This window comes from Danio rerio, chromosome 16 (genome assembly GCF_052040795.2).
Source record: "Danio rerio strain M-AB ecotype USA chromosome 16, GRCz13ab, whole genome shotgun sequence".
NCBI classification, from domain to species: Eukaryota; Metazoa; Chordata; class Actinopteri; order Cypriniformes; family Danionidae; genus Danio; species Danio rerio.
Genome location: NC_141036.1, coordinates 10,167,670 through 10,192,307, shown reverse-complemented (window position 1 = coordinate 10,192,307; position 24,638 = coordinate 10,167,670). Strand labels below are relative to the sequence as shown.

At 34.9% G+C, this 24,638-nt stretch overlaps 1 protein-coding gene across 1 annotated transcript; it reads left to right on the top strand.

The window, feature by feature from the left end:
- Nucleotides 1–712: 712 nt before the first annotated feature.
- On the top strand, nt 713–24,053 carry grhl2a (grainyhead-like transcription factor 2a). Its single transcript, NM_001326533.2, is given in 16 exon segments — nt 713–985; nt 2,961–3,147; nt 3,230–3,288; nt 5,300–5,630; nt 5,717–5,775; nt 7,510–7,666; nt 7,749–7,860; nt 12,438–12,532; nt 17,646–17,804; nt 19,089–19,176; nt 19,308–19,444; nt 19,628–19,665; nt 20,353–20,429; nt 21,024–21,109; nt 23,274–23,338; nt 23,425–24,053. Coding segments are annotated over 16 exon segments (1,782 nt in total). The 5' UTR covers nt 713–968; the 3' UTR covers nt 23,540–24,053.
- The last annotated feature ends 585 nt before the right edge of the window (nt 24,054–24,638 follow it).

Genomic DNA, 24,638 nt, shown 5'->3' with positions numbered 1-24,638 from the left:
AAAGCATTTGTTCCAATTGGTGATGCTGATCATTTAGATTGTTGAAACCTGAAATCTTCATCTAGAAAGAAACCCCGATGTGTTTTAATCAATTCACTCATTCATTTATTACTTGCTGCGTATGAAAAACATGAGCTGATCCACAGATTCCTTTAATCAAAGAAGAAGAAAACAAAAACGTTTGAAGCCTTTAAAATCGTGCCACGCCTGTTAGTTTAACAGACATTTTCCATCTGTAGCCTTAACAAATAAATGGCAGTCTGCTGGTCAACAATATACGTATTTGGATAAGCTCTGACAGAAGGCTAAACGGGAAACTAGATATATTTCATTCCACCATTTTAAAATAGTGAATTGTTAATGTCAGACTAAAACAATCTGAGCTTTTCCAATCGTTTTAATCGCCTATTATATATATATATATATATATATATATATATATATATATATATATATATATATATATATATATATATATATATATATATATATATATTGTTAAGAAGTCTAATCACTAATTGCCGTGAAACCCATCTCATTGCGCAATCGACGAAGAAAAATCTCCCACGAACATATTTATATTCTCTGTTTAGACGCATGTTTTAACAGTGTAAGCCACGCCTTCTTACTGTTAAACTAATCCCCATCGCCGAATCAAAGTAGCTACTTCGGGATTGGCTGCTTCGTCCCCTCCTCCAGGTAACGAGAGCGCACCTTTACTTGCTTATAGTAACAGTCACCTTGAGTCCTCCCAGAATTAAAACGCTTTTCCGCTTGATCCTGAATGTTTGGCTCCTGTCCTTTGTGCGGTACAGACGGAGGATGCTGTAATGAGAGTCGGATGCGAGAAGTTGTTTGACCTGTAGTCCGAGTTTTTTTTTTTCATCCAGCCTTTCCCTGCTACTCACCTGCCGTATCTTCACCGACCTGAAAGTCCAGTTTCACTGTGGGAGCCCAGCAAACTGCACATGGCTCAGGAGGAGAAGTAAGTCCCTGATGTAAACACTAGCATAATTTACAAGAAAAGACTCAACAAACGGAGTCAAGCGCAACCAGATGTTACAATGATTTTCATGACGTGTTTTATTTACATGTGACGTAATTTTAGAAGATTGTTTTTTTTATATAATTGTTTAATTGTTTCCAGTGTACATTGCAACAACAATCAACAAGTGTGATGTTTTAATGTTTTTTCGTTAACTTTTCTCTTCTGTTATGAGTTTGTCTATTGTAGTACAGCTATAACGGTGGGCATGGCAGGTGCCTTATATTAGCTAACATCCTTGTACAACCCCGCCCATGGAACCCTTCCTCACTGTAGTATCAATATCCAGCAGGATACAGTCTATTGTCCCATGGAAAAAAAGCATTTGTGTGGAAAACGTAAAAGGATAGTGCTGGGAATTTCTATGTTCCAACCCTTTGTAAACTTTATGAACCCTTAGGTATAGAGAGGTTAGGTAGTGTTATTGCTTTTAAGCCTGCTGTCTGCAGTGTTGTTGTTTTAACTTCTTTCCTTAATCATTGTACATTAGGCTACATGTAACTTTTGTCTATATGCTTCAGATTATTTGATGTATCCTTAATATATACTGTCAAGCCTAAAATGATTCATACCCCTGGTAAATTCCCTAAAGTTTTTGTTTGAATCTAAATAAAATCTGAGAAATGTATAACTTTTGGCTGACGCCTGTGTTATTACTTTAAGTCAGAATTTGCCTGGGGTATTAATCATATTGGGCTTGACTGTACATATTGAATAATAAATGTGTACAGTTGAAGTCAGAATTTTCAGTCCCCCTGAATTTTTAGCCCCCCTGTTTATTTTTTTCACCAAATTCTGTTTAACGGAGCACAGATTTCTTCCACACATTTCTAAGCATAATAGTTTTAATAACTCATCCTTAATACCTGATTTATTTTATGTCTGCCATGATCACAGTAAATAATATTTGACTAGATATTTTTCAAGACACTTCTGTACAGCTTGAAGTGACATTTAAAGGCTTAACTAGGTTAATTAGGTTGACTAGGCAGGTTAGGGTAATTAGGCAAGTTATTGTATAACAATGTTTTTTCTGCACACTATAGAAGGAAAAAATAGCTTAAAGGGGCTAATAATTTTGCCCTTAAAATGGTTTTTAAAAAATTAAAAACTGCTTTTATTTAAGCCGAAATAAGACTTTTTCCAGAAGAAGAAGAAAATTAAATATACTGTGAAAATGTCCTTGCTTATCATTTGGGAAATATTTAAAAAAAGAAAAAAAAATATTCAAAGAGGGGCTACACTCTAAAAAAAAAAACATGGGTTATTTTTTCTTCCCAAATCTTGGGTTGAGGCATTTGGGTAATTTTTGAGGGTTATTTTCAGAGTCTTGGGTAGTTCCAACCCAGCTCTTTGGATTAAATCAACTTACAGCAGGGGCTGACTGGGATTATATACTAATTTGTTTAAATGCAATGAAAATGGTTTAACATAAACGCAGATTCCTTGCATTTACAGATGTTTAAAATGAGATTTATGCTCATAGCAGCCCTTAGTCAGACCTTTCTGAATTTTGACATTTCTTACTAGCACCTTTTGTACACCTGTAATCAAAGCTGCACATCCCCCACCGTACTTCAGTGACACCAAGTCAAAACAGCACAATTGGATTTTTTTGGATCAAATTAACCTATTATTTAAGTAAAAAAAATAACCAATTATTGGGTGGAAAAAACAACCCATATATGGGGTTAAAAATAATAACCCAATTACTTGGGTTAATCTAACCCCTGATGTGTTCTGTCCCATATTTACCCAGCAGTAAGGTTTAAAACAACCCAATTTGGGTAGTTTTTAACCCTGTGTTTTTAGAGTGTCATAATTCTTCAACTGTATATGCAATTATTATTTATTTCTAATAGATAAATAAATGCATACCTTTGTCCATTTATATCAGCATGTCTGTTTGTTATAGTAAGCGTCTGGTGGTGGTGGTCCCTAATGAAATGACCGTTCCATCACGCCGTGCCTTCACAAGTGAAGACGAGGCATGGAAGTCTTACTTGGAGAATCCACTGACTGCTGCCACCAAGGCCATGATGAGCATTAATGGAGATGAGGACAGTGTGGCTGCCCTGGGAATCCTTTATGATTACTATAAGGTGAGAGCAGATAAAGAAATGTGGCTGCTCAGGGCATGTGTATTTGAAGATTTAATGTCGGAAAGTATCTCTTTTCCATTAGGTTCCTAAAGAGAAGAGGCTCCTGCCAGTGCACAAACTTCCAGAAGATCATGAAAAAAGGTTGGTTATTCTTTTGCAAGCAAGTCAAAGGTTCAACTGCAAACTTCGGAGCATCTTTTTGATACATGTTACACCTCAAATATTTAAGAATGATGCGAAAAGAAATCTTGCACTTAAAAGAACCAAGAAAACTTTATAAATCACCTCAAAAAAAATCAAAATTCTGTTATTTGTCCACCCTGTTAATCCAAACCCATAAGAGATAATGTATCAGATTTAAAGCTGTTGCGGGAAAAAAATCATATGGAAATTTGAGATTTTCAAAATGCATTGCTATTCTCTTTCAAATGAATTCTGAGCTAATATTTAAGATCAGATGGTGCTATAGGCTTTTAAAAATTACTGTGTTCTCCTTTCATCCATTTTTTTTTACAAATACAGCTTGTGACTTAAAAACTGACTTGCATGACCGAATGCACAAGTGCTCATCCTCTTGAGCAATGAATGTACAGTGAAAACCTTGCATAGAGCTCCTCCTGCCATTACAACGAAGCTTAGAATTGATTTAAGAGAGAATAGTTTTAAGAATGTGCCACCCCCCAGCCTACTTCATTTAATACATTTTCCCTTTTCTCTCACTTTTTTTAAAAATTTCTTTTTTATTTTTTTCTATTTGTTTATTTTATTTTATTTTATTTTATTATTACTGTTTATTTTACTTAATACACCATGCTGTCAACCTCAACGTCTGGTACAGACCTGTTTATATGCTCAATTTGAAAATTGATTTATGCACATCATATAGTGTTTATGCATGTCATATACTGTGTGTCGTACAGTATGAGGGTTATAGTGTGGTTTATTTATTTATTTTTTAATCAATGCTGTACTGTTATATATATATATATTTTTCTGTTTGTACTGTTATTGTCTCTTTTTACTTTGTTTGTTAACTGTCAAAAAAATCTAATAAATAAATCTTTAAAAGAAAGAGAGAATAGTGATGCATTTGAAAATCTTTGAATCTATTTCATTATAGATTTTTTGCAACAGCTCTAATAACATGATTGCTTTATTTTGTAAACAAATGTTTTTCACATGCTAGAACAAAACTAGCTGGTTTCTTAAACATGATTAATGTCCTTAATTAGCAAGTATACAGTATGATGTGCACGGTGTATGTGTGTTGATCATTGTGTAGATGTAAATGAAATCTTTTGATCAAATAAAACACTAGAGTCCCTCTTGAGGGATTTGGATCAAACCACTTGACTCCTATGGTTAAGATTATGTTTCCTTCATGACCATACTTTGATCATTTGTGAGAGAAATCTCTCTGGTTTCATTATAAATATCTACATTGAGTTAAAGGGATTGTTCACCCCATAAATTATCCTGAAAACCTGTAGCCATTGACCTCTATAATGTCTGTTTTTCATATCATGAAAGTCAATGGCTACAGGTTTTTAAATCATTTTTGGGTAAACCAATGCAGATATTTATAATGAAACTCGGAAAGAACTCTCTATATAGTATAGTATCTTTAGTTTCTACACTACATAGTGTCAATAGTAGTAATATAGCATCTTTAGCATAGGTCTCAAACTCAATTCCTGGAGGGCCACAGCTCAGCACAGTTTTGCTCCAACCCTATTCAAACACAGCTAATCCAAATAATAGTCTTCAAAAGAGTCTTGAACTCCTTGATTAGTTGCATCAGCTGTGTTTGATTGGGGTTGGAGTAAAATGTGCAGAGCTGTGGCCCTCCAGGAATCGAGTTTGAGACCTGTGTTCTAAAGTATCTGTTTTTATACCATGAGATGGTATGTCAATGGTTACAGGTTTTCAGATTTCTTCAACACAGTATATCTTCTTTTGTGTTCAACAGAAGAAAGAAACTAAATGTTTGTAAGCACTTGAGAGTGAGAAAATATTCGGGTGAACTGTTTCCTAAACAATAACCGAATGTTTATTTTTGGGTGAACTGTCCCTGTAAATATTTCTTTAATTTATAACATTTACTAGAAGACGATAAAGAAATTTAATTTTGTTTGCTGACTCTTTCTTTTAGTCGGATCAGTCAAGATGGCGTCGAGTCCGCGGAAAATCGTATTCATGTCCTGAAGTCACTTCCGGTCAACCTGTCACTGAATCCTGATTCAGAAAACAAGCAAGACCTGTTCGGCACAGTGCCTGCCGAGGACGGTGTAGTGGCCACTGTAAAGCCAGAGGTTTATGCTCAGTCATTCTCCAGCCATCACCAGCAGCTTCATTATCACCGTACGCCCTACCATCCGCATTTACAGGATTCAGTGAGCGTCAGCCATGATAGATACATGAAGGACGATCAGTGCAGCACACCAGACAGCACCTTTGAGGACTCCTATCCTGAGGACCCTATGGTAAGCTTTATGACATAACATTTAGATAATGACTTTTTTTTTTTTTTGCAGTAGATTAACTTTTGTGTCATGTTTACTGTTTTTAGAGGTACAGGGTGCCTACTACGCCTGCGGCTGAAGATTTCACACATGAGCAAGCAGGGTTGTAAGTATTGTTATTATAATTATGTTTTTAAACTTGCTGACCACATACTTCTGATCAGTATATTGCATTTTTTAAATACAGTCAAAGTCAGAATTGTTAGATACCCTATTTAATACCCAGTCTAATTATTAGACTGCTTGTTTATTTCTTCCCCAATTTCTGTTTAACAGAGAGAAGATTTTTTAACACATTTCTAAACATAATAGTTTTGATTAATTCATTTCTTATAATGGGTTTATTTTATCTTTGCCATGATGACAGTCAATAGAATTTTACTAGATATTTTTCAAGACATTTCTATACAGCTTAAAGTGACATTTAAAAGCTTAACTAGGTTAATTAGGTTTACTAGGCAGGTTAGGGTAGTTAGGCAGGTTATTGTATAATGATGGTTTGTTCTGTAGACTATTAAAAAATATAGAGCTTAAAGAGGCTTATAATTTTGTCCCTAAAATGGTGTTTAAAAAAAATTAATACTGCTTTTATTCTTGCTGAAATAAAACAAATAAGACTTTTTCCAGAAGAACAAATATTATCAGACATACTGTGAAAATTTTCTCGTTCTGTTAAACATCATTTGGAAAATATTAAAAAAGAAGAAAAAAAATTTGAAGGGGGCTAATAATTCTGACTTCAACTGTATATTCTAGACTCAAAGTACCTGCAGGATTTCATTTAAATAACATTGTTTTTGAAAGTTTTGATGGTATTAAAAACATCCAGATTTGACCATTTCTTTATAATTTAGGACTGCGCTCCTTAACTGATCTCAGTAGTTCAAAACTAAACCTCTGATTAGTGTTTCTTCAAAATAGAGATGCAACATTTAGCCAACACAGATTATTATTATAAGCAATGCATTATTTTGAATTGTAATTTTAATTGTGTATACATTAAAACTATTTAATGGATTATCTGATATTGTACAATATTTTTATTCTATTTCAATATTCTAAGTAAAGGTAACCACTGGAAATATAGAAATGACATAAATATGGAGTAGATTTAGAGAAAAATACAGGGTCTTGCAAAATTCCAATTAGACCTTATACCATGGGTGCCCAAACGTTTGGTATGATCAGCCAAAAAACAAATATCATTGAGAGCTGTGGGCCAAACATAAATATGCCAAGCTATTTTGCATTAAAGTTGCAATGGGCAATTTCCTAATATTTAAAAATAAATGGAAAACATGACTTTGAATTGTATTAACTAATGCAGTATAACCTTTTAATGATAACTCATGACAATAAAGCAAAAACAATCACATGTATAACACAGTGCAGTTCAATGCTGAATACACCTGTCGAGCAGAATCTTCCTTTGCCTTGATTTGCTCAGCAAAGTCTCTGCATTGTCCTCTATTGGTCTGGTGACAGTACATACATATTGAACTAAATTACAGCATTTAAATTAAACTTTTTTTGTAGCTTAACAAAAAACAAACAAATAAACAAATATATTTGAAATGACAATCTCTAAACCATCCCCATCATTCTCCCTCTCTTCTCAGATGGGATGGTGGCCCAAATCATAAGTTACCATGGGCCAACTTTGGCCCTCAGGCTTTTTTTCTATAATATTCCATATTCCTGATGAAGAATGTGAAGCATAAAGATTTTTCAGTCATTAGCCATTCGGCCATGTTTTCTTCTCTTTTTTTACCATTATGGTTTGAGAAATTTTTATTTATTGTGATTTTTTTATTCTCACTTTTTTCTCATCCTCCCCTAGAAACATGTTCCAGTATAATATTGAAGCAAGCCGTTCTGTCCGTGAGAAGGCTGCCGATGGGCCGATGGTGTATCTGAACAAGGGCCAGTTCTATGGCATCACACTCAGTGAGACCGGGGCCAACAAGGGCCTTCGTCATCCCATCAGTAAAGTGCGGGTGAGTTCTGCTTGCCATGAAAACCACTATCAACTTCACATTAGAGACCAATAATTGTTATTCCGCAAATCTTTCCCTCAAGACTGTAGTGATGGTGGTGTTCGGACAGGAGAAGTGTCGGGATGAGCAGTTGAAACATTGGAACTACTGGCACACCCGTCAACACACTGCCAAACAGAGAGTCCTTGACATAGGTGGGATTTTCTTTTTAAATGCATTTTTTATATATGTAGCTTCGGGGTTATTAACCAACTTTGTGGTTAAATGAGAGATATTTGGTGGTGGTTTGAAAAAAAAAAAGAAAGAAAGATTTGGAGACCATTAATCCATTTATTCATTTTATTTTCGGCTTAGTCCCTTTATTAATCTGAGGTCGCCATAGCGGAATTAACCGCCAATTTATTCAGCATATTTTTACGCAGCGGATGCCCTTCCAGCCACAACCCAGTACTGGGAAACACCCATACACTTCTGCATTCACACACATACACTACTGTCAATTTATTTTATTTAATTCACCTATAGTGCATGTCTTTGGGGGAAACCAGAGCACCCAAAGGAAACCCACCAGTACAAAGGGAGAACATGCAAACTCCACACAGAAATGCCAACTGAACCAGCCAGGGCTCGAACCAGTGACCTTCTTACTGTGAGGCGATCACACTACACACTACACCACTGTGATGCCAGATTTGGAAATATTAGACCAAAAATATTATTTTAGAGCATTGAGGTTTTACAGTGGCTGTGTTATACACAAGATGATGCAAATTTCTAGTGCCAAGTTTAAAACTTTTTCCATTCTGTCATCATTTACTCATCCTTTACTTGCTTCAAACCTATTTGACTTTCTTTCTTCTGTTAAACACAAAGGAAATTTTTCTGAAGAATGTTGGAAATGGGTAACCGTTGACTTCAATAGCATTTGTTTTCCAACAATGAAAGTCAAGGGTTACAGGTTTTTAGCTTCCTTCAAAATATCTTATTTTGTGTTCAGCATTCAGTTCAAATCATCTTTATTTCTATAGCCCTTTTACATTGTAGATTGTGTAAAAACAGCTTCACGTAGAAGATTATCGTGACTTGAAACTGTGTCTGTTCAGTTTTCAGAGTTTAATTTCAGTTCAGTTTAGTCTGGTTTAATATTCACTGCTGAGAGTCCAAACATTGAAGTGCAAACCCATCAATGCAAAACATAAAAAAGAATCTCATAAATGTTTGGAATCACTTAAGTCTGAGGAAATAGTGAAAAAGTTTACATTTTTGGGTGAACAATCCCTTTTAATACTTTAAAAATAGCCTTCTCTTCCTCCCCAATTTAGCTTTTAACTTTAATTATATACATTAACCAACATGAGTTAACAATATAATATAATTTTAAAGCATGTATTTATCTTAGTTTATGATGATTTCTAATTTTACTGATTCTATAATCAAAAGGAAATATTATTTAGGGGTCCCAAAGCAATAAAACTGAAGACATTTTAGGTTGCATTTCATTAATATTACTCAAACATTGATATATTCTGTAAGAAATTTCTTGCTCATTGCTGCTTAATGTTAGTTATGTTAGTTGCATTAACTTATTGTTCTAATGGGATAACTAACCATACTAGATATAAAGTCAAATTACAGTAAAAAAAAAAAAAAGAAAAAAAGACAAATTGTCAACAGCCGTAAGACAAATACATTTGTTTTCTCTTTAGATGAAGTATATTTATTCAATCTCATTAGATGATATTGGAAGTCACTTCAGTTTGATACAAATATTATTTGTGTTTCTTTATAACAAATATGCAATTTTGCTTAATATATAAATAAATATAAAAAAAAAAAAAAATATATATATATATATATATATATATATATATATATATATATATATATATATATATATATATATATATATTATTCAACTATTAAGCTAGATATAAATCTCAATTTCCGAAAATTCACACTTTTGACTGGGTTAGTGATCCAGGGTCTTATATTATTTCAATTATTCAAAATTATCAGTAAAAATTCCTGTTCTATTTGAAATGACTGAAATGATGTATATAACTATATACTTTATGAATAATACTGATCCTTTTTTGGGTGGTGTGTCTTTGTTTTGTTCTTCTTTCAATTTACGCGTCTGTATTCCTAGGATAATAGATAATGGCAGTCTCTTCTTTTGTTCGTCATTCATCTTGCCATTTCCTTATTCACTTTTTTGAGGTGTATCCAAAAAAAAAGGGGTCTGCAACTTTAGTACAATGCTTTGGGCAAAGTCTTCCATCATAACTCCCAGCTGGGAAACGTAAGGACAATGGGAGGGTCAAGTTAAAAGAGGCGGGGTGGGGGGGTTGACACCTGGGGGGCACCGTGATGGTCTTCTCAGTGGCATCTGGCAGACTGACATGGTTTGGGCATGATTCTGGAAGATGGAAACCCGATCTGCTGATGCTGATGTTGTCCTGATTTGAATAACAGTATCCAGGGATTTTTCATAGTGCCTGAGGCTGAAGATCAGGATTTGAATAGGAGCGTTAACCGTTGGGAGGGAGACTGAATCCTCAGACAAACGGGGGCTTGGGGAAGGGTCCTGCTCTTTTGTAAACGGAAGGCTTGAGTAACATCTGCCATACATTTAAACAGTGTTGTATTTACACAGCAGGCAGGTACCATGTCATAGACGTGAAGCGTGTAATAGAATGCCTGCCATTAAGGTCATAGTGTGTGTGTGTGTGTGTGTGTGTGTGTGTGTGTGTGTGTGTGTGTGTGTGTGTGTGTGTGTGTGTGTGTGTGTGTGTGTGTGTTAGTTAAATGATTGAATATATCCTGAAGTGCTCAAATTTGTTTGCAGCTTTGCATATTAAATGCACATTTGCACATTTCTGGTGGCGTTTAAATGTACAATGAACGATCGATTTCACTAATAATATTATCTGCGCGATCATTTCAAAAGGCCTTAGTCTTAAAATAACACTCAAGTGGGCTAATCCTGAGGGTCGTGTTTTTAGCATCATTTGTAAAATCTTTCAAAGAGCATCTACTTTTAACGGAAATTCGTACTTTTGGGTAAAAAAAAGTTTAAATGGTCTCAATCTTGCTTAGTAAGTCAAACATAATGGGCCCTATCATACACCCATCGCAATGTGGCGCAAGGTGCGGCGCGATAGTCTTTTGCTACTTTAAGCTTGGCGCAATGGTCATTTTGAGGTGTTGCGCCACACTGTTCAAATAGCAAATGCATTTGCGCTCAAATGTGCGCCCATAGGCGTTCTGGTCTAAAAAAGCAGGCGTGTTTTTGTGCATTGCTATTTTGAGAAACTGTAAATAGTCTGTTCTTTAGACCAGAACAAAGTCGGTCTATTGTCTGGCGCAAAGTGCGCCTGGCTTACACAGTACACACAAGATGTAGAGCAATACGCAAATATCTTTACATATGAAAAAGATATAATATATTAAGGATATATGTAATAAGGATAAATATAGGATATAAATATAAATGATTAAAATATTACAAAACATATTCATTTCTAGCCTACATGAATTTAAAAACCACTGCCTTCATACTTTCTTCATCTCGGGAGGCTTTTTCAGTTCATTCAATTTGCTTTTGTATAATGTTATTATTATTAGCAGTATTATTTATTATATCCATATTTATATTTGTTTTATTAAAAACAAGCTTAGATTTGTCCACCTGTCAGGTTTTAGACCATATGGGGCACAGCAGGTATATTTGAAAATAACTCAGTATTTTTACCACACTTTGTTATTATTAATCATTTATTCGTGGGCTGGAAATTAGAACTGAATTTAGAAATAGATTTGAAACAAATCTTTGCGCTTAACAAACTAAATTAATTATTTATAGGCTAATTGATGTCTGTGCGGTAAGGTTTCCCTATCCACGAGAGCAAAAGTGAATGTGAACTTACTTTACGTCTTGTTAATAGCAATGTGCTTATGGCACGACGCAGCTGGCTCTTAAAGGGAATGGGAGATGAGACTCTGATTGGTTTGTTCTCAAAACACAACTATAACTCAGTAAGAAAATAAACTCAACACTTTTAGACCATGCGCCATGGCGCAAAGCGGATTTTCCCATCCTTAAGTTAGCAAAAATGCGTTCTGACACGCCCTGAAAGTGTTTGCGCCCTGCGTTTTGCGCTCTGCGCATGGACCGTCAAAATAGAGCCCAAAAAGATTGTTCACTCAAAAATGATTATTTATCCTCTATTTACTTTCCCTCAAGTGGTTCCAAACCGTTTATAATGTTTCTTTCTTCTGTTGGACACAAAAGAAGATCTTTTAAAGAAAGCTGGAAACCTGTAATTGATTTTAATAGTAAGAAATACAAATGTAATAGAAGTCAATTACAGGTTTCTTGCTTTTTTGCAAAATATCATCTTGTGTGTTCGACAGAAGAAAGAAACTCAAAGACAAGTAAAGTAAATATGGCAGAATTTGACATTTTGGGTGAACTGTGTGTCTTTATGAATAGCATCATTTCATTCGGTATTTTTAACATTTAAAAATGGTGTTTCCCAGAGATGGGTTGCAGCTGGAAGGGCTTCCGCCTTGTAAAACATATGCTGGATAAGTTGGCGGTTCATTCCAATGTGGTGACCTTAGATTAATAAAGGGACTAAGCTGAAAATAAAATGAATGAATGAACATTTCGAAATAAATACAGAAAATCTCAGACATCAGATTTATGCCTTAATTATTTTTTTAATAGACAGTAACTAATATCATGTTCCCCCCTTTTCCCCCTCAGCTGACTATAAAGAGAGTTTCAACACCATTGGCAACATCGAGGAAATCGCTTATAATGCAGTGTCATTCACTTGGGATGTCAATGAGGAGGCTAAGGTGAGACTTTCAAGCTTTTTCAGAGTTTCACTTGAATGTCCAGTTTGTCGCAGGACTACCTGAAGTTTGATAAAAGCCTGGAAAGGACTTCCATCTCCTTCTCTTCCAGCATCCTTTTCACAGTCAGAAGCTTTTTACTTCTTAGTTTCAGTACTTAACAAGCTTACTTTAAGTGCACACTTAAGGGTGGAGGTCCACCCAGCCTCACGGTCAATATTTGTCTTTTAAAATGGGCTTTTGAAGTAGCCTGATGTGTCATCGTTACATCTAGTGGAATACCCAATAGAAAGATGTCTGGATCTCTGAATGTGTGTGTGCTTGCGTGCATGTGTTAAAGATGTTTCTAAAAATGGGGTGCACACATTTACATGCCTTTTATATCAGGAAAGTGAGCTCTGTGATTGGAGTAGAGCTGGAGTCTCTGGTCGAGGTGTCTGAGGAAAAAAAAAACTTCTCAGTATGCTTAGAAATAAATCACACCCCTGCATGTGACATTGATGTCATATAAAAACACATTCAGTCACAGACTAAAACTACCAAAATCCACTACGGAGCCCCACATGAAATCATTCATACCTGTGGCTATTCAAATTCTATAGGCCCAATCATACACCTGGCGTAATAAGGCGCAAGATGCTTTTGCCGCAACGTGTTGCTATTTTCAGACCAGCGCAACAGAAATTTTCTCATTTTGCACCATGTTGTTTAAATAGCAAATCCATTTTTGCCCCTTTATGCGCTTATGGGTGTTCCAGTCTAGAAAAGAGGTGTGTTAAGGCGCATTGTTGGCGCGTTAAGGAATTAAAATAGACTGCACGATAGACCAGCTGATAGCAGGTCTAAAGTCAATCGCAGAGTGTGTCAGTTGTGCGCCTGGCTTACACATTGCTTAATACACATAGGATGTACAGCAATACAGAAATATCTTTACATATGAAAAAGAATTAAAGGATTAAAATATTACAAAGGTTATTATTTTCGACATGAATATTAAAACCCCTACATCCATGCCATCTTCATCTCGAGGGGCTTTTTTTAGTTTAGTATATTTAGATTAGTTTTATTAAAAACAAGCTTAGATTTGTCCACCTGTCAGGTTTTGGACCATACATGGCATAGGACGTGTGTTTGGATATAACTTTTTTGAGCACACTTCGTTATTATTGTTCATTTATTCGTTTGCTGGAAATTAAAACTGAATTTAGAAATAGTTTTAAAACAAATATTTGCGCTCAACAGACAACATTATGTAGGCTACTGTGTGTCTGTGCATACAACAGAGTTTCCTTATCCACTAAAGAAAGAAGGAGAAAGTAAAGAGGCTGAATGGAGGAGACTAATTCTTTATCCTCGCGCTGCAGATGCTCTGTTTAACTGTTTTCTCGGTAATGAAGAGTTCAGTTTTTCCATTTAGTTTCTCCACTTACAAAGTCCGCCATGTAAATAGCAAATCCGCCATGGTGCGACACAACTGGGAAAAGCAAACATTAAAGGGAATGGGATATGAGACTCTGATTGTTATTTTTTTTATCCTTAAAATAACAAAAGTGGATTCGGACATGCCCTTAATGCTTTAGCGCCATGTGTTTTAGACTTTGCACCTAGATCCTTAAAATAGAGCCCTATAACTTAACCCCCTAAATAATTTAGTTATAATTATGATGATTATTATTATTTATTCTTACTCAAAGGAGACCTATTATGCAAAAATCTCTTTTGTAAGTGGTTTAAACAACATTGTCTGCCAACAGTGTGTGAATATATCCACCCTCCAATGATCATTTGTTTTTTTATAATCACGATTTGTTTAATAAATCAGTCTGCAGAAACACGTTGATGACCTATAGAAAGAAAGAATGAGAGGATAGCCCCGCCCATCAGTGATGATCCCTCCTCATTACCATAAGCAGCCCTTAATGAGAAGCTGCCATCCGCCATATGAGTTTTAAATCTGGCGCTATGCTGACTCATAGGTGTTTGTTTGAAATGAGTGTGTGTGGAATACATTCTCATTTGAATTTAAAGAGACAGTCACTAAAATGGCACAATTTGAATCAAAGTCTAAAGGGTGCTGTTTCAAAAAGTTATTAGTTTTTTGTGTGGTATTTTTTTTTAGCTAAAACTTCACATACACACACTGGGGACATCAAAGACTTATTTTATATCTTGTTAAAAGGGGTGTAATTCATCCCTTTTAATGTGTAATTTTATTATTATTATAATTCCACTACTGGTCAAGAGTTTGGGGTCAGTTTTATTTATTTTTTTAAAGAAAACTATTCTGTTTAAGGCAGCATTTATTAAATGTAAAAAACAATGTTAAATATTTATTAGAATTTTAAATAACTGCTTTCTTATTGTATGTAGTTTCAAATAGAATTTTTACTCCAATCCTCATTGCTTTTATTACTATTACCATTACTAATAATAATATTAATTAATATTAGAGTGATTTCTGAAGAACCATGTAACTCTGAAGACTGGAAGCTGAATATTCCTTATTAAAAGCACTGGAATAAATGATTACATTAAATGATAAACTACTTTTGACCATTTATAGTGCAATAACACTTCATAATTTTCAAAATTTGTACTGTATATTTGATGGAAAAAAATGCAGCCTTTGTAAGCAGGAGAAGCTTATTTAAAAATATTAAAAAATCCGTCTGACCCCAAACTTTTGACCGGTAGTGTAAATTATTATTGTTATCAGTGTTAGTGTAATATTGTATTTCAACAAGCAGTCTCTGGAAAAAGAACCTAATCTTAATCTTGTCAAGATACAACTGATGTTGTAAGGTTTCAGTGATACTTTGTATTTATTCAACCATCATTTTCCCACATGCACCTACACGCACACTCCTACTGAAAGACTAGGAAGATCTGTTGTGAAAGATTTGTCTGCATATGTGGTCGCTAACTGATTCCTGTCAGAATTGGTCACGTGGCCCTGAGAAAGCAAGTGGTTCTCATAACGCAGAACAACAGGCTCCTCTATGAAACAACAGCTACAGGCACAGACATGAAAGGACGGGAGACCGTCAGTGGGAAACTATTTTCACCTCAGGCCGAAAGATTCGCTAGCTTTCATCTATCAACAGACGTTTTTCCAGTGTCTCTTGATGTATTGGCATTCGACAGGTTACAGTTGGGAATATTTCGAATCAAATTTTGTTTTGCTTACTATTTGAATAAACTGCAGAAAGGTGCACAGTTAAAGAGTGCTTAAGTGGTTTTTGTCTGGAGCATGGGCACTTAAATTATTTCCTATGAAGGGCAAAAAAACAAACTTGATTGAGGCTTGTGGGCCGAAGGAAAATATAGTTTCCATGGCTAATTTCCTAATTTATTTCATAATGTTTAAAAATGGCTAGAAAACATTGCTTTATATTTACTAATACAGTTTTTTCTTTACATTTTATAATAAACTTATTATAGTAAAAACAAAAAACTGTCTAATTTATAAGAGAATTACACTAGTTGTTGTCTTGATTTGTTCACTGATGTCTTCTGCATAGTCATAAATACTGTCTCTCGACGGATTATTTATAACAGCATTTATATTGATTATTTAATTTACAACATTTAATTAAAACATTTAATTTCAGGGTTTTTTGTAGCTCAGCAATAAAACACAAAGAAGTTTACGTCTAATTAGAAATGATGATCTCTGCGTTAAAGGCATTTTACCCAACCCTCTCCATTTTTTGTATATATTTTTTTAACTTTATTTATCAAGATCCCCATTAGCCACTACCAAGCTCTATTCTGGACTAACTGTAATCTAAGCCTTTACTTGATGCACTCGACCATACCACTGGACCATAATCTAGATAAGAACAATTGCCTGAATATTTTGAGAGATATAGGACTGTGGTAAAAGTTTTACACATCTCTTAATAATTGATAAACCTCTTCCCATAACTATTACCATTTTATCAATCTGTTTTGACCACTTTAACCTACTATCACAAAGAACTTTAAGAAGCCTAATTTCCTCCTCCCGTTCAATAGGCACACTCAATACAGACTAATTTAACAGTGGTTTACATTTAAATTGAAAGTGTGAACCAAACACACATTTTGTAACTCCTCATCTAAATCAGCAGATAATTTTTCAATCGATGCCGCTGGTAGATATAATGTTGTATCATCTGCAAACATAACTGCCCTAGCATGCATAACCAAAGAAAGATCATTGGTAAAAAATAGAAAATATCAATGGTCCTAAACAACTTCCTTGAGGTACACCACATTACAACTCTTTCACTTTTGAATAACTTGTATTATAAAATACACATTGCCTCCTACTAGTCAGATAACTATATAGACTTTTAAACCAGTGCACAGTTTGAGAAGAAAATTTATATAATTTAAATTTTCAAGCAATAATTTATGATCCAGTACATCAAAAGCAGAGCTAAAATCCAACAATACTGCTCCTACTAAATTACTATCATCAATCTGTACTAAACAATCATTAATTATTTCTGGTAATGCTGTTCCTGTTGAGTGTCCTACTCGATGTGCATGCTGAAAGTCAAAGAATAAATTGATTTCTTTAAAAAAAATAATAGAATTTGTTCACACACTATTGTTTCAAACCCTTTACTAAGAACTTATTGGTTGACTTTTAGCCCCACTAAACCTCAGCGCTGCATTTTTCTGTAAAGGGAAAACCTTTGCTTCTTTCCAAGCTAAAGGGAAAATCCCTTCTTTAGTACTCAGTTTCACTCTCCTCTCAGATGGTATAGTGGGCCAAATCAAAGGTTACAATGGGCCAACTTTGGCCTGTGGGCCTTATTTTGGGCATCTCTGGTGTAGAGTCACTGTTTGGAGATTTTACTTCATAAGGTTAACACATTGAACAGAAAATGCAATTTAACAAAACAGATATTTTTAGGTTTTAAGAAATGCTTCCTCCAAAAAGTGGTTCCATAGCTTTAAAAGTTTCCGTTTCTCTTTTGATGTGTTCGTGATTTTTATGTTTACTGAACTTGTCCTGTCTGTCATTGGACAAACATATTGCCTAGCTTTTAAAATTTCACAATTAAGCAACCAGTTTATATTACACCAAGCTAAAACCAAATCTGCATGTGTGTTTTCCGTCTAGGTTTTCATTACTGTGAACTGTCTGAGCACCGATTTCTCCTCTCAGAAAGGAGTTAAAGGTCTTCCACTTATGATTCAGATTGACACATACAGTTACAATAACAGGAGCAACAGACCCATCCATAGAGCCTACGCTCAGATCAAGGTCTTCTGTGACAAGGTTTGTTCAATGTCAGTGCGGTTGTTTTACATTACATGGTTTTAAAATAAGTGTTAAGCATTTGCATTGGAAATATCCTATATTTGCCATTTGTTGTTTTCAGTACTGGCTATATTTGTGACATTAGTAGTCTAATTCTATTTGTGTTTAAGTTGTCTTTTGAATTCCTCTGCCATTTAAGGGATAATTTACCCCAAAATTAACATTTTGTCAGTATTTACTTAAATAAATAGTTCACCCAAAAATAAAAATGCTGTCATGCCTAACCTTTACTAGTGCCGTACCTGTTTGTCTCGTTTTCTTTTCTTTTTTTGAACTGAAAACAAGATATTTTAAAGCGAGCCTGTGAAAACGTACTTCCCTAATATTGTTTTTCCAATTATGAATGTCAATGGTTACAGGATTTCAGGTTTCTCCAATATGCATTTGAAGTCAGAATTATTAACCCTCCATTTCTTTTTTAAATATTTCCCAAATGATGTTTAACGGAGCAATGGAATTTTCACAGTATGTCTGATAATATTTTTTCTTCTGGAGAAAGTCTTATTTGTTGCATTTCGGCCAGAATAAAAGCAGTTCTTAATTTTTTAAAGAACATTTTAAGCTCAATATTATTAACCTCTTTAAGCTATATATTTTTCGATCGTCTACAGAACAAACCATCGTTAAACAATAACTTGCCTAATTACCCTAACCTGCCTAATTAACCTAGTTAAGCCTTTAATTGTCACTTTAAGCTGTATAGAAGTGTCTTGAAACATATCTAGTCAAATATTATTTACTGTCATCATGGCAAAGATCAAATAAAACAGTTATTAGAAATGAGTTGATAAAAATTATGTTTAGAAATGTGTTTAAAAAAGATCTGCTCTCCGTTAAACAGAAAATGGGGGGCTAATAATTCAGTGCGGCTAATAATTCTGTTCATCAAATGTAACTCATAAATGTTTGGAACCATATGAGGTTGGGTAAATGGTATTTTGGGGCAAACTGTTCATTTTAACCTCAAGTTGTTCCAAGCCTTTATGAGTTTTCTTTTCTGTTGAACACGAAAGAAGGTGATATTGTGAAAAATTTTATGACCGTTGATTTCCATAGTACAATTACGAAGGAGTTCACTGATTACAGGTTTTCAACATTGTTCAAAATAACTTCATTTGTCTTCAACAGAAAAAAGAGAGTCAAACAGGTTTATGACAAATGAAGGTTGAGCAAATGATGACACAATTTACATTTTTGGGTGAACTGTCCATTCAAGATCACACAAACCTCTCTTCTGTACAGGGAGCCGAGCGAAAAATACGTGATGAGGAGAAAAAGCAACTTCGGAAGAAGGTTAAAGGTCAGACTGTTGGCGGGCACGGTCAGGATGGTAAGAGTTTTGTCAGTTATACTTTCATTTACACAGAATGTTCTTATATTAGTTGGCGATGAATCAGAATATGGGAGTATATGCATTTCTCTACATCGGCCTTCTGATTGTGATGTTTTTTCATATTTTAGGTAAGAGAGGAAATTTGGCCAGTTTACCTCCAAAGAGGCCAGACATTACGCTTTTCAAAGCTATGACAGACTTGGAGTCCCAGCCTGTGCTCTTCATCCCCGATGTCCATTTGAACAATCTCCAGAGAGCCGGCCAGGTGAGGAAGAGAATGAGCACAGTTCATGAAGTCATACTGAAATTGTCTAATGATCCGTTCTTATTACTGGGGTGTAGTCTCTTAGTAATCATTAGACGTAATTAAAGGATATTATGGCTGCGTTATTTTGTAGCGTCCTGTATGTGTAGTCTTTATAATGTTTTGTGATCTCTTTGTGTACAGGTGTTTAGTTTTGGTGTTGAAGAAATGGAGAATGACGGGTCAGTTAAATTACTGTGAATATTCTTCTACAGGGATGTAGTATAGCTTTTACCACACCAAAATTGTTAGTGGAAAGTGTGTTTTATGGTGCATGTTTATTTTTCCTATTTTATGTTTAACTTTGTCATGCTTCAGCTCTGTAAAAAAATCATAAACCACTTTAAGGTTATTATTGCCTGCAATAATACCTATTTTTTTGTGTGATTTATTTATAAACTGCAAAATTTTAGAGAACTGATAATAAGTGTGGTCTAATTATTTCCCAGAACAGTATACGAGCTAAACAGCTTGATGTATAAACCTTATATTCAACAACCAAAAAATACAAATAAAATTAGTTTGTGTTTATAATTTTATTACATAAAAAAAAACAATTCTCAATAAAATCATTCTAAAATCTTCAATAATTTAATAACACTGTTGATAGTCTTTAACAAAGTCTTTTTTGTTTGTGTTTGTTATCAGCCATCTATTCATCTTTGAGCATAGCACATAATAATTTTCTACTACTCTGATTTGTGAGCTGGTTTTTCTCTATAAAATAATAGCATTTCTTTTATATCAAGTCTTTTAAAGTCTTGGCAAGCCAGTGTTTCAGTCTGTTATGATTTATTTCTTACAGAGTTAATGTAGCCTTGAAAAGCACTACTGTCATTTCTAAATGAGTTTATCTGTTTGGCATCCAGGGTGGCCGTGAAGAGACCGTTCGGGACATCAGAGGCCGATTCTCCACCTACCAAATACAGCAGAGAGGAGAGGAAAGGTATGAATTACTGCACAAGAGTCAAATTTAAACTACCAACAAACCTTGTACATTAATAAATATGAATATACAGTGCTTAGCGTATATAAGTACACCCTTCACAAGTTATCTTTTAAATTTATATTTTTAATAGGAAGCTATACAGTATTGTGTTTGTGCATATACATCAGATAAGTCAGTACTGAAGCCAAATCTGGAGCAAATCTAACAAAATAACTTACGATAATGGTCCAAACACTAGTACACCCAAATGTATACTGTATGTTATAGAAAAGTATTAAATACAAATATTAAAAAGGAAAACTCTAGAGAAGCAAAAAAATATTGTTGTTCAATATTTTGCTGATGTTCTTGTATTATATTTCAATTTCTAAATATGGTTGATGACTAAAAAAATATTATAATAAATATATCTGTTTAATAAAGTTTGTTTTGTTTAAATAAACCAAAATATAGTGCCTATATTCACTGAGAAATGGATAAAAATATTCATTTTCAAAATGGGGTGTACTCAATTATGCTGAGCACTGTATATGTATACCAGCACTGACTGATACACATTCACACGCATATCTGAACATGATGTTTCTGCAGTCCTGCTGTACGTAAGGAGAGAAGCTGATGAGGTTTTTGATGCACTGATGCTGAGGTCTCCAACGCTGAAAAGTTTACTTGAAGCTGTAAGTACAGTGTCACATGGAGTTTACACTTAAATAATAAAAGGTGCTGTTATTTCTTTCTTAAAGGTGCAGTTTAGGATTGAACTAAGTATTGAGTGGTTGAACTAGGTTTTTAGTCATTCTTTTTCTTGTCGGCTTAATCCCTTTATTAATGCGGGATCGCCACAGCGGAATGAACCGCCAACTTATCCAGCACGTTTTGACGCAGCGGATGCCCTTCCAGCCACAACCCATCTCTGGGAAATGAACTAGGTATTGCTGTCCGAATTCAAAACACTAGAGAAGGGTTTTTTTCACCCGACCCCTCATCTGACGACTTCACGTAAATGCAGGTTGCCAGATTGACAACACCAACAAAAGTGAGCGTGCCTGACTATTGAGCCCACAATGTTTGCAACTACACTTGACGACAAATGATCAAAGGGAATATTTTGCCATGTTAAAGGAGTTTTTCGATCTAACCAACTGCGACAACGACATCTGATATTACTATTCTAAAAATGGTTTCTTTTTCTGCGATATTGTAGCTAAACTACAGTATAATCAGGGCTTTACATTAACACCCGCCAAATGCGGGTAGATTTCAGCCTTGGCGGGTAAGACAGCCGCTCCCACTAGCCACTTTGGCAGGTTGGAAATAATTTTTACATTGTAATTTTCTTAAAGCAGAGTTCGACTATAAGGATGGCCCAATATGCGTGCAAATGTGATCTTAGAATCGAGAAGCAGCACGACTGACAACAACTGTGTTCGCACGAGACAAAGCAGGTGAATACCTTATCAGAGGATGATTACTCGCGCGCACAGGTGATGTAATGCCACAGCGGAATGAACTGTTAAAAAACTGTTAAAAAGCGCGCGCTTCCGTTTACTTGCGCGAAACAACCGTGTGTAAAGGAAGCACAACTGGTGCGATCAGTTCTCTTTGAAAAAGATTGGACAAAAAAACGATGCTGGTGTACCCACAGTCCTGCTGCTTTTAAGAGCTCAAGATGTTTTTAAATATTCTCAGGCACGTAATCATCCTTTCATTATTACTCGTGGTATGTTTTTACCTGCTTAACTCCCCGATTGTGTGTAGTAACTGCTGATCTGGTACCTTTAGCCAGGACAGATTACTGTGCATATTTTAGATACATGACAATAGATCTTTTTAAATGTTAATTTAAAAAAAAAAAAAAGAAAAGTTTTGTTGAATAAAAAGCGCATGTATACAGCTATATATTTGCTTGCTTTGACACATTTAAAATATGTGGCTAAGAAATATATTTTTTTTTCTTTTTGGTGTGGTTAGAGATGAATTTGGTAAAACCTTAATTCTGAGCCCTAAAAAGTCATCTGAAATAAAAACCAATTGCAATGCAACACAACCCATTTGCTCATGCACAGTGAGCAAGCTCACACACAACACTCAAACAGTGAAATGAATGAGGAGGCATGTGGACAACACAACATTTAAATCAAGTCATTTTAGCATGTCAAAGTCACATTTATTCATATAAAATAGATTTTCCAAACAACAAAATTGTGGCTAGTGAAAATGGCAAGTGGCTAGTAATGTTGGAAATCTACTAGCCACATTGGCTGGTGATTAAAAAAGTTAATGTAAAGCCCTGAGTATAACTACTATTAATAAAGCACATAATCAGTACCTGAGGTGATCATTGTCAGTGTTAAATGCCACCAATGTGAGTTTAAATACCATTTTACTTGACATTCATTGCTATACTTAAAGAAGCAGCAGATCTTAAAAATAAAATAAATAGCAAACATAAAGTTTGAAAAAGAAAAGTTAGAACTGGCCAAAAAGAAGTGGGTTATAGAGACCAAAACAAAGATCGCGTTCTGACACGGAACGCACATTTTTAAAAGAGGAGAACCGACTATAGGATTGTTTTTCAGATAAACTAGTATGTTTACTTGCAATGTTTCTTAAATATCTGCAAACATAATATGGTATTTTTATACTTTTAGAAGAGTAAAAAGCTTATATACAGCACCTTTAGCAGGCAGAAGTGATTATGTATTACTCTGCATTCCTTAATAGATCAAATTACTTTCCGTTGAATACAAGAGACTGAAATAATCTGCCGTTTACAAAGACTTGTCAAAAGATGTTTGTTTACTGTTGGTTAATTTTTTTTAATCTCTTTTTCTCTCTTAGATATCGGGCAAATATTCTGTTCCTGTGGAGAAAATGACTAAAATCTATAAGAAAAGCAAGAAAGGGTGAGTTAAGAATAAAATTGTATCCCTTTGGTTTAATTATCCGGAATGAAAAGTGTTATTGAATTTTGCTTTCATTCGGCCACTAGTATCCTGGTCAACATGGATGACAACATCATCGAGCACTACTGCAACGAGGACACTTTTATTCTGGCCATTGACAACCATGCGGACTGTTTCCGGGTCACTCTTACCGAAATTTAATGGTTTGTGGAGGACTTGGGACCCTGCAGCAGTGCACAAATCATTTTGTGCATCAGTGATTTTATTGTAGGCACTGCATTAGAAGAGGAAAACGCTTCCAGACATGTCTGACTGGGAATGCACTCCAGTCGATCTGCTGGTACTAATTAACTTGTTTAAATAAACACTATGATGGACTACACAAAATCAGAAACTCCTCTTTAAAGCACTATTATACGTCAGTCAAGCTTTTATGCAGGTTTTTTTTCTTTGTGATGTGAAGCCATAAAAAATCCTGACTTGATGTCCATTGAGTCTTTTCTTTATAAATACTCAGATGGTTTTTGCATATTAAAGCTATCTTTATCATTTGACTGTCATGTGATGCATGGAATAACTGTATAGTTTACACATTCCTCATTCTGTGTTGATGTTTTGACGTCTTTTTAGAACATACCTTGTACATATTTTTATGTTTGTTTTTTTATTACAGTTAAATAAACCAGTTCAGTGTATCATCACTTTCTCAAATTCACATTTATATTTGTTTTCATTTCATAACTTCTGGAACATAGTTGAGAATCCAAGTGCAGTTTTATTAAGAATCATTAGGGATGCAATGGTCAACCACAGAAGCAAACGGGTACATACAGGTAATCTAAACAAAAGGTACAGTCAAGAAACAGGTGAATGGTCAGTACAGGCTGCATGCTTGATAAACAAGGCAAGGGTCAGTGAACACGGTAAAGCAAAACAAGCCACTTCGTGATGCTACAGTATAACAAGACTCAGCACTGTGTGTGGGAATGGGGGCAGTATATATAGTCTGTGTAATCAGTCTTAGATGAGCTACCAGCTGTGTGTGTGCAAACATCGGAGATGCCCAACAGGTGTCTGCGTGGTGCATGATGGAATTTGTAGTTCATATAGTGACAGAAGAGTAGTCTGGGGGTTTGGTGCATGTTTGCCAGCGTTCTGCAAGCCTGGATCACTGGTGATCTTGACAAGCAGATGCCCAACACAAATTAAATTTTTTGAAATATGTATTTAAAAAAGCAATTAATACTTTTGTTCACTAAGGAAGCATTTAATTTGCCATAAGTAGCAGTTTGTGTCATTT